Source organism: Chiloscyllium plagiosum, unplaced genomic scaffold, assembly GCF_037043375.1.
Source record: "Chiloscyllium plagiosum isolate Xiang-an unplaced genomic scaffold, Cpla_swu_hap1 HiC_scaffold_15, whole genome shotgun sequence".
NCBI classification, from domain to species: Eukaryota; Metazoa; Chordata; class Chondrichthyes; order Orectolobiformes; family Hemiscylliidae; genus Chiloscyllium; species Chiloscyllium plagiosum.
In genome coordinates, this window is record NW_028270153.1 from 54,230,195 (window position 1) to 54,247,361 (window position 17,167).

General features: G+C 42.3%; 1 protein-coding gene across 1 annotated transcript in view; it reads right to left on the reverse strand.

The window, feature by feature from the left end:
- ctnnbl1 (catenin, beta like 1) overlaps nucleotides 1-17,167 on the reverse strand; it is a 195,996-nt gene that overhangs the window by 99,626 nt on the left and 79,203 nt on the right. Inside the window, exon 9 of the mRNA XM_043710185.2 lies at nucleotides 11,845-11,903. Coding sequence (XP_043566120.2) covers nucleotides 11,845-11,903 — 59 coding nt within the window. The remainder of the gene's footprint in view (nucleotides 1-11,844; nucleotides 11,904-17,167) is intronic.

Here is a 17,167-nt window from a genome sequence, read left to right on the forward strand (position 1 = left end):
GTTGTGACATGGAGGTAAAATACATCATTTGAAGCTCAAGTGTTTAATGATAGCTGAAGAAAACTAGATAATATTGCAGCCTTGATTCCTTTAAATGTTGGCTGTGGCAATAATTGCTGAAGAGTAGCCAACATTATCAATGCATATTAATCTTCACATTAAACATCAGTATCACTTCTTCTTAGTGCGTAATTCACAGACATCTACCATTACTTAAAAATATGCTACAGCATTAAACAACTGTCAGATATGTTGCACCAAATGCTACATCTAATACTTAAAGCCCTGAGATTTTCAATAACACCACACTCCTCAGGCAGACAAAATAAGCTACCATGGAATCCAGAGTACCCATCACACCTACTTTTACAGTTTCCATGGTTATTCTGCTAAACCTGAGAACAGCAAAGCTTGTGTAAGACACATAATTTACATACAAGTTTACAGCCCACTTACTGCATTTTGAGATGGTAGCACAAGTCCTTATTTATCCCACTATTTGCAATTCATGTTTCATTTTTCCCCAAAGAATAATTTTTAGCTGATATTGCAAAATGTTTCATGGCGTTCATGCCTGCAGATGGAACTGTAGGCAAATTAGATTTGAATACTTTGCTCTTTTAACCAGAATCAGCACAGCATTTCAGTCTCATCAGGCAAACCTTCACGTTAATAAGCAATACTTCTGGCCAGTTTCCCAAAATAGAAAGTGAAACCTCATCCTGAAGCCAACTTTATATCATACAGCAGTAGTCAGTTTCTTTATTTTCTAAACAGCTTGTTCAGAGACGTTATTATTAACTTCTGGAGCAGGGTGGACTTGAACCTGGATCGCTTGGCCATGGTTTTAGGGACACTACCACAGAGCACCTCAAGATCAGAAGTCATTTTTAATCAATCCATTCATGGATGTTGCGGCAAGTGTTTTGAGCAGGTGGGACTTGAACCCAGGTCTTCTAGCCCAGTAGTATAGACACTACCACTGGGCCACAACAGCAGAAACCATTGCTTTCAAAATCAATTAAATGCATCTGAATACAATCAATTCAAAAGCATTTGCCACATCAATAAATTGATAATCAAGGTCACATACAGCATTCCATCTTAAAAAGAATAACCAAACAGATATCGTGGACAGTATTAAGAGTTTGAAGTAGCTTGAATGCTGAAATTATGGTGAAAACAATTGAGAGATTGAACAGATGTTATTAATCATTTTCTATAATCTAAGCTAATTGCTTGGTCTTGTTAACAGCATACAGTGAGGACCAGGATTGGGGTCCAGCACAAAAGAAGCGTGACATCACAGAAAATCTAAGTTCATTTGTTGGTAATACCTGTTAATTTCATTATTATACGTTACCTTTAAATGAAAGGTAAATAAGAAATATTCTCCGAATTAAAAACTAAACGACCACTAAGAAATTTAAAATCAAATTAATATCTAAGTAAATAAAATAGAGGTGCAAACTGGCCATGGCACAATGGCCGAGGGACCCATCCCAGAGGAGAGAGGGTCTGCTGTGGGAATATGAGCAGCAAGGAGCTCAATTAACAAGCAGAACCAAAAAGGTAATAATCTCCAGGTGAATACCTGAGCCATGGGCTAAATGACATGATTCAACAAGATTAGAGAGTTCAACACAAGGCTTAAAGTTGGTGTAGGAGAAATGGGTTCAAAATCATGCTACACTGGCACTAGTGCTGGGGAAGAAGGAGCTGTTTCGATGGACAGACCACCTGAATCATGCTGGGACCAGAGCTCTGGAAAATCACATAACTAGGGCTGGAGATAGGGTTTTAAACTAAATGGGCTTTTGACCGAAATGCCGATTTTCCTGGTCCTCGGATGCTGCCTGACCTGCTGTTCTTTTCCAGCACCACTCTAATCTAGACTCTGGTTTCCAGCATCTGCAGTCCATGTTTTTAACCCAATGTAGAATGAAGCCAACCAGGGAGCAGGATATCTTGGATCCGATAATGGGTAATAAATGATAATTTAATAAATGACCTCAGGAGGAGGAGATTGGAGGGGGTGGGGTGGATGTTGGGACATGTGGAGTAGGAGGTCCGTGATGTGTTGGGGGGAGTGGGGGAAGAGGAGAGTGGGAAAAAGGGGAGTAGGAGAAGGGGAAGGGGTAGAAGGGGAAGGGGTAGAAGGGGAAGGGGTAGAAGGGGGGCGGGAAGTGGGGGGGGCAAGGGGAGTGGGGGGGGCAAGGGGAGTGGGGGGGGCAAGGGGAGTGGGGGGGGCAAGGGGAGTGGGGGGGGCAAGGGGAGTGGGGGGGGCAAGGGGAGTGGGGGGGCAAGGGGAGTGGGGGGGGGGCAAGGGGAGTGGGGGGGGGCAAGGGGAGTGGGGGGGGGGCAAGGGGAGTGGGGGGGGCAAGGGGAGTGGGGGGGGCAAGGGGAGTGGGGGGGGCAAGGGGAGTGGGGGGGGCAAGGGGAGTGGGGGGGGCAAGGGGAGTGGGGGGGGCAAGGGGAGTGGGGGGGGCAAGGGGAGTGGGGGGGGCAAAGGGAGTGGGGGGGTGGCAAAGGGAGTGGGGGGGTGGCAAAGGGAGTGGGGGGGGCAAGGGGAGTGGGGGGGGCAAAGGGGAGTGGGGGGGGCAAAGGGGAGTGGGGGGCAAGGGGAGTGGGGGGGGCAAGGGGAGTGGGGGGGGCAAGGGGAGTGGGGGGGGCAAGGGGAGTGGGGGGGGCAAGGGGAGTGGGGGGGGCAAGGGGAGTGGGGGGGGCAAGGGGAGTGGGGGGGGCAAGGGGAGTGGGGGGGGCAAGGGGAGTGGGGGGGGCAAGGGGAGTGGGGGGGCAGGGGGAGTGGGGGGGCAGGGGGAGTGGGGGGGGCAGGGGGAGTGGGGGGGCAGGGGGAGTGGGGGGGCAGGGGGAGTGGGGGGGCAGGGGGAGTGGGGGGGCAGGGGGAGTGGGGGGGCAGGGGGAGTGGGGGGGCAGGGGGAGTGGGGGGGCAGGGGGAGTGGGGGGGGCAAGGGGAGAATACAGGGCAGGGGAGAGCGTGGCCACGGGGAAAGGGGCGAGCGTGGGGAAGGGGGCGAGCACGGGGAAGGGGGGGGGGGTGAGCGCGGGGAGGGGGGAGGAAGGGGAGGAGAGGAAGGGTAGGGCTGGAAGGGGAAAAGGGCAAGGGGGGAGGGGAGCAAGGAGACTGTGGGCAGAGGGGAGACGGGGGCAGACAGGAGACGGGGGCAGACAGGAAACGGGGTGCAGAGGTGAGACAGGGGAGAAGAGGGATATGGTGGGGGTGAGAAGAGGGGAGACAGGGGAGGCGGGGGAGGGCGAGAAGAGGGATAAAGGGGCGAGGGGTGTGTGAAGTTGGGGAGGGAAAGAAGCCTACTGGGTGGGGGAGGAAGAAGGGGCCTGACGGGGGAAATAAGGGGGGGAGACGGGGGGTGGCAGGGGGAAGACAGGGGGGAAGAAGAGGGGAGACGGGGTGTGCAGGGGCGAGATAGGGTGGGCAGGCAGGTAGACTTGGGGGGGGGGGGGAACCGAAGAACCACGAAGCGAAGGAAATCGAGACAGCGTATTCAAGAAGAACGGGCACCCAATGATACTGTCCACCGATTTCTCAGCAACAAACCCAAAACTTCAGACAATACGCGCCCAGAAACCCTAACCACTCTCCCCTACATCAAAGACATTTCTGAAATGACTGCCAGACAACTCAGACCTCTTGGCACCATGGTAGCCCACAAACACAATACACTAAAACAGCAGCTAATGAACTTAAAAGACCTTACACAGATAACAAGCAAAACAAACGTAATTTACAAAACACCTTGCAAGAATTGTAACAAACACAACATTGGACCAACAGGCAGAAAACTTGCCACCAGGTTACATAAATATCAACTAGCCACAAAACGACATGACCCACTATCACTAGTATCCTTACACAGAGACGAGGAAGGACACCACTTTGACTGGGACAACATCAAACCAAACAGAGACATACATGAGAATTCATAGAAACATGACATTCAACTAGAACTCTTATCAACAGACACATTGATTTGGACCCCAACTACCATCCTCTGAGGAAAAGAACTGGAAATAACACCACTAACCCAAAGAAACCTAAACACGTAAATACAAAGCGGGACATAACACCAGCGGCTCAATGATGATGTTACCTAGTATGGCAACGTATCGTCTGAAACCGAACCTTTCAGCTCAGCGAGCAAACTTACATATAGGTAAGGGAGCCCCTGAAAACCAAGTATAGCTCCCGAAAATCAAAAAGTAGCCATCAAAAAAATTCTCAGAGGTCCTCAAAGAAAACATTGCGTCCAGATGAAATTTAATGCAGAAAAGTGAGGTGCAAAACATAGGACTCTTCCTATCATGACAGGGAATATGAACTCGATGGTCAGCTGTTCAAAAGGTCTAGCTGCAGGAATGGTGGCACACAAGGTAAAATTACTCACTGCGTTGTTGCCTTTGGGAGGAACTCCCAGGACGTGTCCCTCCGTGTTTAAGTCCCTGTACAATTAGTAGTTTATTGGAAGACACCTGCTGTCTCCTACACACTTGAGGTCACACCACAAAGGAGATGGTGAAAATCTTAGTCATTATAATGTGGGTACAGGGTGTAGGTTTGCTATCCAGACGTTTCATTACCTGGCTAGGTAACATCATCAGTGGCGACCTGCAAGTGAAGCGAAGCTGTTGTTTCCTGCTTTCTATTTATATGTTTGTCCTGGATGGGGTCCCTGGGGTTTGTGGTGATGTCATTTCCTGTTTGTTTTCTGAGGGGTTGATAGATGGTATCTAGATCTGTGTGTTTGTTTATGGCGTTGTGGTTGGAGTGCCAGGCCTCTAGGAATTCTCTGGCATGTCTTTGCTTAGCCTGTTCCAGGATAGATGTGTTGCCCCAGTCGAAATGGTGTTTTTTTTTCCTCCGTGTGTAGGGCTATGAGGGAGAGAGGGTCGTGTCTTTTTGTCACACCAGCTAGCCACAAAAAGACACAACCTTCTCTCCCTTGTAGCCCTACACACGGAGGAAAAAAACTACCATTTTGACTGGGACAACACATCTATCCTGGGACAGGCTAAGCAAAGACATGCCAGAGAATTCCTAGAGGCCTGGCACTCTAACCACAACGCCATAAACAAACACACAGATCTAGATACCATCCATCAACCCCTCAGAAAACAAACAGGAAATGACATCACCACAAACCCCAGGAACCCCATCCAGGACAAACATATAAATAGAAAGCAGCTTCGCTTCACTTGGAGGTCGCCACTGATGATGTTACCTAGCCAGGTAATGAAATGTCTGGATATCAAACCTACAGCTCAGCGAGCAAACCTACACCATAAACCTCAAGCTAAGCTACAAACCTTCACAATGTGGGTACAGTACTTGAATAGCTTCACAATAAAGTGCAACAGCAATGTAGTTGTGCTATTTTCATATCAAGAATTCAGAACTCAAAATGAAACAAAATCATAATAGGCGATTAAGAATGTGGAAGCAAGCTTTATTGCTTCTGACCAAATCTACAGATTCAAGTATTTGTCTCAGAGAAGAATAGGGAAAAGTACCACGAGAAATTAAGGAAGAGAAAACTAGCCAATATTCCACTGCGATCAAACCATCCAAGACAATTGTGTCAATGGCAATGAAACATTCTTTTTTAAAACTGTATCAGAAGCTCACAAAACTTTTATACAGGGCAAGTAAAAGACACTGTATAATAATTCATAGTGATTCTCAGTTTAAGGCAGAGCTGTTGAAAGACTATTTCACATTAGTACAGGCTTCTTTGGACAATGCTTTTGTTCCAGGTAAGAGGGATGCCCAGAATGGAATAGCATTATGAATATTGAAAGATACTAGTACCATCTGGATAGATTAGGAATTCTTAAAATAGATATGGGTTCCAGGTAACACACATTCAAGAGTATGATTAAAACATTGGGAGAAATGCTTTGTGATCTGGGTGACTTTAAACTGCAAATAGATTAGGTAAATCAAATTAGCCACAATGCCATAGAGGAGGAATTCCTGGAGTGTATACAAGATAGTTTTCTTGATCAATATGTGGAGGAATCAATTAGAGAGCAAGCCATCTTAGACTGAGTACTGTGTAACGAGAAGGGAATCATTACCAATCTTGGGGAGACCCCTTGGGGATGAGTGAGCATAACATGATAGAATTTTTTAATCAAGATAGAGACTGAGACAGTTCACTTAGAGACTAGAATGCTGAACCCGAATAAAGGAAACTATGAAGATGTGCAGCACGAGGTGGTCTTGACAGATTGAGGAAAGTTGCTTAAAGGGGTGATAATGGACAGGCCAATGACAAACATTCAAGGAATGCATAGGGGATCTGCATCAACTGTTTATTCCTGTCTTGCACAAAAGCAAATGGATTACAAAGGAAATTAGAGATATTATTTGATCCAAGAAACAACATACAGATTGGCCAAGAAAAATAATAGGCCTGAGGATTGGGAGCAGTTCAGAATTCAGCAAAGGAGGACCAATGGATTGATTAGGAAGGAAAAAGTACAGTACAAAAGCAAGCTTGCAAGGAGCATAAAGACTGGCACTAAGAGTTTCTATAGGTATGTGAAGAAAAAGAGATTAGTGAAGACAAATATAGGTCACCTACAGACAGAAACAGGAATGTATAATAGGGGACAAAGAAATGGCTGAGCAACTGAATACATACTTTGGTTCTGTCTTGACAAAAGAGGACACAAATCAGGTACCAGAAGTGTTGGAGAATGCAAGATTTAGTGAGAGGGAAGAACTGACGATAATCAATATTAGCAGAGAAATGATGCCGGAAAAACTGAGGGGATTGAAGGCAGATAAATCACCAGAGCTTCCAGGATTCTATAGACTCTGGAAGAATCCCTGCAGATTGGAGGGTAGCAAATGTTCCTTCAATATTCAAAAAGGAAGATAGAGAGAAACCAGGGAATTACAGACCAGTAAGTTTAATATTGGTAGTGGAGAAAATTCTCAAACCCATTATTAAGGGCTTCACAGCAGAGCGTTTAGAAAGCAGTGCCAGAATCAGCATGAATTTATGAAAGTGAAATCATGCTTGATAAATCTGTTAGAATTCTATGAAAATGTAACCAGTAGATTTGACGAGGGGGAGTCAGACAATGTGGTATATTTGGACTTTCAGAAAGCATTTTACAAAGTCCCACATAAAAGATTATTGTCAAAGATTGAAGTGCAGGGGATTGGGGGGAAGTGTATTGAGATGGACAGAAAACTGGTTGGCAGAGAGGAGACACAGTAGGAATTAATGGGTTATTTTCAATTCGGCAATCAGTGGAGTGGCACAGGGATCAATACTAGAACCCCAGCTGTTCACAATATATATACTAATGATTTGGATGAAAGAACAAAATGTAACATCTCAAAGTTTGCAGATGATACCAAGTTGGGTGGGAGGCTGAACTGTGATGAGGTTGCAGAGATCCTTCAGCATGATCTGGACAGGTTGGGTATGTGGGCAAATCAATGGCAGATGCAGTATAATTTGGATAAATGCGAGGTTATTCACTTTGGAAACAAAAACAAGGAGGCAGATTACGAACTGAATGGCTATAATGGCTATAAAATGGAGGAGGGGAGTTTGCAACGGGGCCTGGATATGCAGGTGCAGTAGGAGATAAAGAAGGACAATGATATGTTGCCCTTCATTGCGAGAGATTTAGAGTACAGGAGCAGGGATGTGTGGTTGCAATTAATCAGGGCTCTGGTGAGGCCACATCTCAAATATTGTTTGAAGTTTTCATCTCCTTTTCTGAAGAAAGATGCTCTTGCTCTCGAGGAGTGCAGCTAAGGTTTATCAGGTTGATTCCAGGGATGATGGGACTGACATATGAGGAGAGATGGATTGTCTTCACTGAGTGAAGGGGTTGGGGATCTCATAGAGACCTATAAAATTCTAACAGGACGGGACAGGGTAGACACAGGGACGATGTTCCCGATGGTGGGTATGTCCAGAACCAGGGGTCACAATCAGAAGATTCGGGGTAGACCATTTAGGACTGAGATGAGGAGACATTTCTTCATCCAAAGAATGGTGACCCTGTGGAATTCATTACCACAGGAAGTAGTTGATGCAAAGCATTGAATGTATTTAAGAGGCAGCTAGATATAGCACATGGGGCGAAAGGGATCAAAGGTTTTGGGGAGAAAGCAGGATTAGGCTATTGAGTTGGATGATCAGCCAGGATCGTGATGAAGGGTGGAGCAGGCTCAAAGGGCTGAATGGCCTCCATCTGCTCCTATGTTTATCTATTATTCTCCAAGAAACCTCAGTTTCTTTAAACTACCCACAGAACTGATTTCTCATTGCTGGAACCTTTATGAATCCCATCTGGACTTCCTCTCATACCTTCTTACCTTTCCTAAAGTGTGTTGCCCAAAATGGAACACAACATTCCATTGTAACCAAACCAGGTTACAATGGAATGTTATATGGGTTTCTTACAACTTTCTTGCTTTTGTTTTGCCTCTATTTATAAAGCTTAACATTCCATTTTATTAATTGCCTTGCTGACTTTCAATGACTTCTGCAGATGTAGCCATGGATCTCTCTGTTCCTGCAGCCGCTGTAGAATTGAGACCTGAATTTTATCTTATTTCTCCTCATTCTTACTGCCAAAATAAATCACTGTGCAATGCTTTGTATTAAATTTCACCTGCCATTCTTCTGCCCATTAATCCAGTCTAAGTTCTCTTGAAATTTATCACAATCCTGTTGCAATAATTTAAAGCGCTCTGTTATATGAAAATTTTGAAATTCAACCCTGTACAAACCTAGGTCATTAATATAGGTTAAGAAAAGCAGGGGAAGAACTTGAGGGAATCCTGATATATACCTTCCTTTCGTCTGGTTTTGCAGAAATCATATCCTACAGCAAACTTTAAGTTTGCAACACAAACATTACTGCTATGCATTTTACAAGACTGAACAGATTGTATAGCTTTTCTATTTTGCAACTGATGCAATTTAGTTATCAGAATATTCCATCTAAAAATAGTTATAGCAAGTAATTGTTCAGCACTTTTCTATTGCACTATTAATAACAAGGATAACTGCCTAGAAAGCTATTTAATTCTTCCATACCACCATTTAAAAGTCTCAATTCAATTAAATAGATGGACCTTCATGTTGCGAAATAAATTCTATTTGATTACTTCACTCTAAATAAAATGTCACACATCTTTCCGTTTTTTATTTCGCTTCACCTTATTCTCCTAAGAAAGGCATAGCAAGAACAAAGAATTCAACAAAAGCCCATTCTACATGTGTGCACTGATCTTAGGCAGTACTTATATCTCAGCAAAAGTAGAATTTGTAGCCATTATAAACCTTTGAATAAAGGCTGGCTTCCAGAATTAGAAATTCACAGAAATCATTTTGCATGTGTTTTGTGACAGATAACAGATCCGTTCTTAAAAAGAATATCCATCATTCAATACTTAAAAATTGTGCCACTGATTTTATTCTTATCTGTCTTCAACAGCAGACGAATAGCACAGTAACAGAACCAATGACTACTGTATTTCATTGATAAAATAATGTCAAACTCAAACTTTTGTCTAAAATCCATTTTAACTTTGGAATTTTATAAAAGTATTAAAAAGAGCAACCAAAGAGAAATATGTTAGAAAAGATAGATAAGGCCCATTTTTGAACAGAAAGACTCTTCAGGACCTTTAATGCAGTGATGTGCTGTGAACTCTATTGGACTAGTAATTAATCTCTATCACAGAACATAGAGCCTCTGAGCTGCTTGTGTAGCCACAGTACATGTGTGGTTGGTCCAGTTAAGTTTCCCACTCCTAAAAGCCCTGCCACAGATGTTATTGACAGAGGTTTTATCATAGTTATGTCTCTTATCATGGTTATGCTGTTGAATATAAACTGGAGGCAGCTAATTTCTCTTTTGTTGGAGATGGTAATTCCCAAAATGACAGCAATGTGTTCATTGCTGGTCTACTTTCCTGCTGGCTCCCCACAACCTTTCAACCTATTTCTTTTAAAAATCTATCAATTTCCTTGTCCTCTGCCTTCTCTATAATCTGTGGATTTGCAAAAGGATCTGACCATTTGCCATCATTAGCAAAAATCCCCCATTATGATCTTCTGATGGAGGAAAGGGCACTGGTAAAATGCCAAAGCATGGCTGGACCTTGCACCTTTGTTGGGGAAAGGTTATCTGGTATGTCATAAAACATATCAGTGCACTGCCAATGCTGCAGTGATTTATTAAATGTTCTTCATTCTCACCTGGTCACAACACTTATGGATGAGGTGATGTACAAATGATTATTTCAAAATAAAGTTAACAAAACAACTGAGCAATGCAAAAGTCCTTTTCGCTGGTCTAACATTTTCAATTTAATAGACAAAAAGAGGTTCAGAGATTTACTGAATTTATGAAATGAATGGGTTGTCATGTGACAGAAGGGGTTTGTCTCCACTAGAGGTTTTTTTTCCAGAGGGGGCAGTGCAGTTGACTGAACTGCGCAAAATCCCCAATGGTCTTGACAAGGTGAACCTGGAAAGGATGTTTCCTCGCGTGATCAAATCCAAATGAGGAGCACTGCTTTAAAATTAGGGATCAGACATTTAAGACAAAGGTTCGGAGAAAATTCTTCTCTTGGAGGATTGAGAGACTGTGGAACTTTGCCTCAGAAGATGGTGGAGATAAGTACCATTAAATATTTTTAAGGTGGAGGCAGATAGATTCTAATTAGACAAGGGAATCACATATTATCGGGGTAAATGGAACGTGGAATTAAAATCAAACAGACCAACCATGCTCTTATTCAGTGATGGACCAGGCTCATGGGTCTGAATGGTCTAATACTACTCATTCACTCATGTAACTATATCCTGTCATTTCAGTATCAGGAGGTACAAGGTCTAGAAGTTTCATTCTTGTATCATTCCTGCAGACTCAATTACAGCTATTGACAATTTAATAACTTAGAACTAGAGGGAAATATGTGAAACACATCAGTGAAATAACAATGTAAAATTCAGTTAGGTACCAAAACATTGATGTCATTCTTTTCTGGATTAAACCTTGGGTCAAGGTGATGGAATTATTAAATCTTTCAGAATGTGAAATATTTGCTACAAATAGTGCCTTGAGCAGACATGAAGGGCTAAATGGCCTGTCTAATCTTGTGCCAAAGTCCTAAACTGTGCAACATCCTGAAAAGCAAGTGTCGCAATAAATTTGAAGTCTAATGTAAAATCAATTGGAGCCCACTTGTGGCACATTGATTTAGATGGTAATAAGTCACCTTAAACAGTGGGTTCAAGTCCACTTTATTACTTAAGCAATGTAAGTTAGACAATGCAATATTGAAGAATCTTACTTACAACGCACAAAATCCCATTTTCATGACTTTTAGAATCATAAGGTCTCCAACAAGCTCTTTCAACCAATATCAGTAAGACAGATCAAGTGGCCATGCATCTGAATGCTGCTCATGGAAATGGGCTGTGCACAAACAGCTTCAAAACATGCCTACAATACAAGTGACTTCATTAAAAAAAAAGTTATTAATTAGATCTATCATAGTTTGGGACAATCTATGTAAATGAGAGGCATTACACTGAAGTTCTTCTTTGCAAACTTCTGCTATAATCCATCCACCCATCCACAGCTGCAGATGGAAAAACCTCATGTTCACATCCATATGCGAAATAGCAGTGTGTGTTACTGAGAATTCAGATACAATTTATATCTGACTGATAATGAGAGAAGACCTCTGATGCATTTTTTTTAAAAAAATGTTAAGTATACTGAACGAGTCAGGGACGAGAGAATACAGATACTCACTGATAACTGCTGCAGCAACACATCGATTCCTTCCTGGTCACCAAGTAATTCCCTATTGACTGAAAACAGTAGAACTGCTGGTCAGATATTACAGCATTAAACATGGATAAACTCTGCGTAATAAATACTGCACAATATATTATAGGAACAATCAGAAGACAGACAAATGTGTTAGAAAACCAGAAACGCTTCACCATAGTAATGCGTTGCCATAATATTGCATGTAAATAAGCTGTTTTTTAATATAACCAACATACCTGTTATATAAGTAACCAGACAATCAAGATATTCAACATTTAATACAATGGACAAATTAAATAAAAGCAATGCAGTCCTCAAGTATTCACAGAAATACTAAATAAATCCAAATAATTCAATGACATGTAAAAAAAACTGTTTAATTCTTCATAATGGGAGAACTATTTCAAATTTATCAAGAAAACATTTGTGCAGGTGTCACAAAATGGCATCATAAGCTAATGGTCATAGTCTTATAATAATTACAGAGAAACAGCTACAAAGACATCAAAAGTAGGGCAAAAACAATTCATGGGTATGTTACTTTCCAAAAGAATCGGCAGGAAGGAAAGGGTGATGAGATAGCTTTGTTAGTGCAAGATGGAATAAGTAAATAGTGAAAACAATTATCTTGAACTGGGAAAAATCCATTTGGGTGGAGGTAAGAAATGACACGGGGATGAAGACTGACGGAAGTTGTTTATTGATGCCCGAACAACAGCTATATTGTAGGTTGCAGAATAAATCAGGAAATAATGAGAGAATTTAAAAATAGGCAGAACATTAATTATGGTTGACTTCATTTTTCACACAGTTTTCAAAAATCAACTTGGCAAAGGTAGTCATGAGAAAAAGTTCATACAGTGCACTTAAGACAGCTTCCTAGAAAGAAAAATGCAGTGCATCAAACCATGGATCAGGATATTTGGACCTCAAAGTGTAACGAGGCAGGTTTTAATAAATGCTCGCAGGGTAAACAATCCCCTGGAAAACAGGTATTATAACTTGGTGGAATTAAGCATTCAGCTTGAGTGAGGAACTTGGGTCAGAAATAACTGCACATCTTAAATCAACGCAATTAGAAAGGAATGAGTGCAGAGATGGGCTGGGCTGGGCTGGGCTGGGGAGTTAAGAAGGTTAATGAGCAATAGCAGATATTTAAGAAAATAGTTAATGATACACCACAAAGATATATCCCATTGAAGAGGGAGATTTTAGGAAAAGGATAAACCAATGCTATTCAACTGAGAAAGTTAAGGATAGTATCAATTTGAAAGAAAAAAATACATACTATGTGCAGAGATTAGCAGTAAGCTAGAGGATTGGCAAGTTTAAAATCCCATGAAAATACGTCCCAAGGAAAATAAAGAGGGAGAAAATATGTTGGGAGTAAACTAACAATTAATATAAAAATTGACAGTAAAGGCTTCTTTAAATATGTAAAGAACAATGTTGGAGCATTAGACAATGAGGCTGGGGAAATCATAATGGGAAATCAGGAAATGGTCCAGGAGTTGAATAAATACTTTGTGTTAGACATCATGTTAGAAGACACTAACAGCATTCCATAAATACTAAATAAGAGGAGGCAAAATGGAGAGGAAATAATTGTAATAACTAGTACTAGGAAAAAAGTACTAGGGAAACTAATAGGGCTAAAGGCCAATAAGCCCCTGAACTTGATGGGTTGCATCCTTTAGGCAAGTGCCGAAAGAGATTAGAGGACGCACTTTGAGTAATCTCCAAAATCCCTGAATTCTCCAAGTCCCAGAGGATTGGAAAACTGATGTACCACATTTATTCAAAAAGGCAAGGAAGCAAAAAAGGTAACTGCAGACCAGTTTGCTCAATAGAGTCTATTATAGAGGATATAATGGCAGAAACAGGTGGTTCTCCTAAAACACCGTAATGCATTCCAGCGAAACCTCGCTTGACAGAAAATTGTTTATTATAAATAATGGGGTCAAGGAAAAAGTCGGGTTGGGGCAGACCAGCAAAAGAAATCATTCACGATCACTCAGAAATCACCCAAAGGTCGAATGCAAAGTATCGCACAGCCTGATTGAAGGTTGAAATCTATTTATTAATGAACAAAAGTAAATTTAAAACAGTACATTTACAAAATTTAAGGAAGCTGCTCTCTGTACAGTACTTCTCACAGAAAGCTGCTCTATTGGCAGATGACATTGATACACATGCAGGTAGGCACGAAGATTTCGGCACGGACATCTCTGCATGCACAGAATGGAACACACAAACTGATCCCCACTGAAACCGCACTATTTCAAATGGAGGCAAACACTCTCCAAAGTACCATTCCCTAATTCTTCAGAGACATTATAGCCAAATCTCGCCGCCGAAATGCACGTTATGCAGAGCTACTTGTAATTTGAAATATCTAATGTAATCAAGCACAGTCTGCACAGCTTCATGCAGGGGAAATCATACCTGACAATTTATTAGAATTATAGAGTCATAGAAATATACAGCACAGAAACAGACCCTTTGGTCCAACTCGTCCATGCCAACCAGATATCCCAACCCAATCTACTCCCACCTACCAGCATCTGGCCCATATCCCTCCAAACCCTTTCTATTCATACACCCATCCCGGTGCCTATTAAATGTTGCAATTGTACTAGCCGCCACCACTTCCTCTGGCAGCTCATTCCATACACATATCACCCTCTGCATGAAAAAGTTGCCTCTTAGGTCTTGTTTATATCTTTCCCCTCTCACTCTAAACCTATGCCCTCTAATTCTGGACTTCCCCACCCCAGGGAAAAGACTTTGTCTATTTATCCTATCCATGCCCCTCATGATTTAATAAACTTCTATAAAGGTCATCCTTCAGCCTCTGACACTTCAGGGAAAATAGCCCCAGCCTATTCAACCCCTCCCTATAGCTCAAACCCTCCAACCCTGGCAACATCATTGTGAATCTTTTCTGAACCCTTTCAAGTTTCACAACATCAACCAGAATTTTACGCAATATTCCAACAGTGGTCTAACAGATGTCCTGTACAGTCGCAACATGCCCTCCCAACTGCTATACTCAATACTCTGACCAATAAATGAAAACATACCAAAGACCTTCTTCACAATCGCATCCACCTGCGACTTCACTTTCAAGGAGCTATGAACCTGCACTCCAAGGTCTCTTTGTTCAGCAACACTCCCTAGGACCATACCATTAAGGTTTACAAGTCCTACTCTGATTTGCTTTTCCAAAATGCAGCACCTCACATTTATCGAAATTAAACTCCATCTGCCACTCCTCAGCCCACTGGCCAATCTGATCAAGATCCTGTTGTAATCTGAGGTAACCTTCATCGCTGTCCACGACATCTCCAATTTTGGTGTCATCCACAAACTTACTAACAATACCCCCTATATTCACATTCAAATCATTATATAAATGATGAAAAGTAGTGGAGCCAGCACCAACCAATGTGTCACTCCACTGGTCACAGGCCTCCAGTCTAAAAAACAACCCTCTACCACCACCCTCTGTCTTCTACCTTTGAGCCAGTTCTGTATTCAAATGGCTAGTTCTCCCTGTTTTCCGTGAGATCTAACCTTGCTAACCAGTCTCCCATGGGGAACCTTGAACGCCTTGCTGAAGTCCATACAGATCACATCTACCGCGCTGCCCTCGTCAATACTCTTTGTTACTTCTTCAAAAAACTCAATCAAGTTTGTGAGAAATGGTTTTCCACACACAAAGCCATGTTGACTATCCCGAATGAGGCCTTGCCTTTCCAAACACATGTACATCGTGTCCCCCAGGATTGCCTCCAACAACTTGCCCAGCACCGATGTCAGGCTCACTGGTCTATAGTTCCCTGGCTTGTCCTTACCACCTTTCTTAAACAGTTAGCCAACCTCCAGTCTTCCGGCACCTCACTTGTGACTATCAATGATACAAATATCTCAGCAAAAGGCCCAGCAATCATTTCCCTAGCTTCCCAGAGTTCTAGGGTACACCTGATCAGGTCCTGGGGATTTATTCACTTTTATGCGTTTCAAGATATCCAACACTTCCTCCTCTGTAATCTGGACATTTTGCAAGATGTCACCATCTATTTCCCTACATCTATATCTTACATTTCCTTTTCCACAGTAAATACTGATGCAAAATAATCTTTGTATCTCCCCCATCTCCTGCGGCTCCACACAAAGGCTGCCTTGCTGATCGTTGAGGGGCCTTATTCTCTCTGTGGTTACTCTTTACTCCTTAATCTATTTGTAAAAACCTTTTGGACTCTCCTTAACTCTATTTGCCAAAGCCATCTCATGTCCCCTTTTTGCTCTCCTGATTTCTCTCTTAAGTATACTCCTACTGCCTTTATACTCTTCCAAGCGTTCACTCACTCTTTCCTGTCCAACCTGACATGTGCTTCCTTCTTTTTCTGAACCAAACTTTCAATTTCTTTAGACATCCAGCATTCCCTATACCTACCAGCCTTCTTTTCAATCTAACAAGAATATACTGACTCGCATTATCTCATTTTTGAAGGCTTTCCATTTTCCAACTTTCCCTTTACCTGTGAATATCTGCCCCCAATCAGCTTTCGAAAGTTTTTCCCTATACCGTCAAAATTGGTCCTTCTCCAATTTAGAACTGGTCTATCCTTTTCCATCTCTGTTTTAAAACTAATAGAATTATGGTCACTGGCCCCAAAGTGCTCCCCCACTGACATCTCAATCACCTGCCATGCCTTATTTCCCAAGAGTAGGTCAAGTTTTGCACCTTCCATAGTAGGTACATCCACATACTGAATCAGACAATTTTCTTGTACACACTTAACAAATTCCTCTCTATCTAAACCCTTAACACTATGGCAGCCCCAATCTAGTTTTGGAAAGTTAAAATCCCCTACAATAACCACCCTATTATTCTTGCCAATAATGGAGATCTCCTCACAAATTTGTTTCTCAATTTTCCTCTGAGTATTTCAGGGTCTATAATACAATCCCAATTAGGTGATCATCCCTTTCTTATTTCTCAATTCCACCCAAATAACTTCCCTGCATGTATTTCCGGGAATATCCTCCCTCAGTACGGCTGTAATGCTATCCCTTATCAAAAATGCCACTCCCCCTCCTCTCTTACCTCCCTTTCTATCCTTCCTGTAGCATTTGTACCCGAGAACATTAAGCTGCCAGTCCTGTCCATCCCTGAGCTACATTTCTGCAACTGCTATGATATCCCAGTCCCATGTTCCTAACCATGCCCTGAGTTCATCTGCCTTCCCTGTTAGGCCCCTTGCATTGAAATAAATGCAGTATAATTTATCAGTCC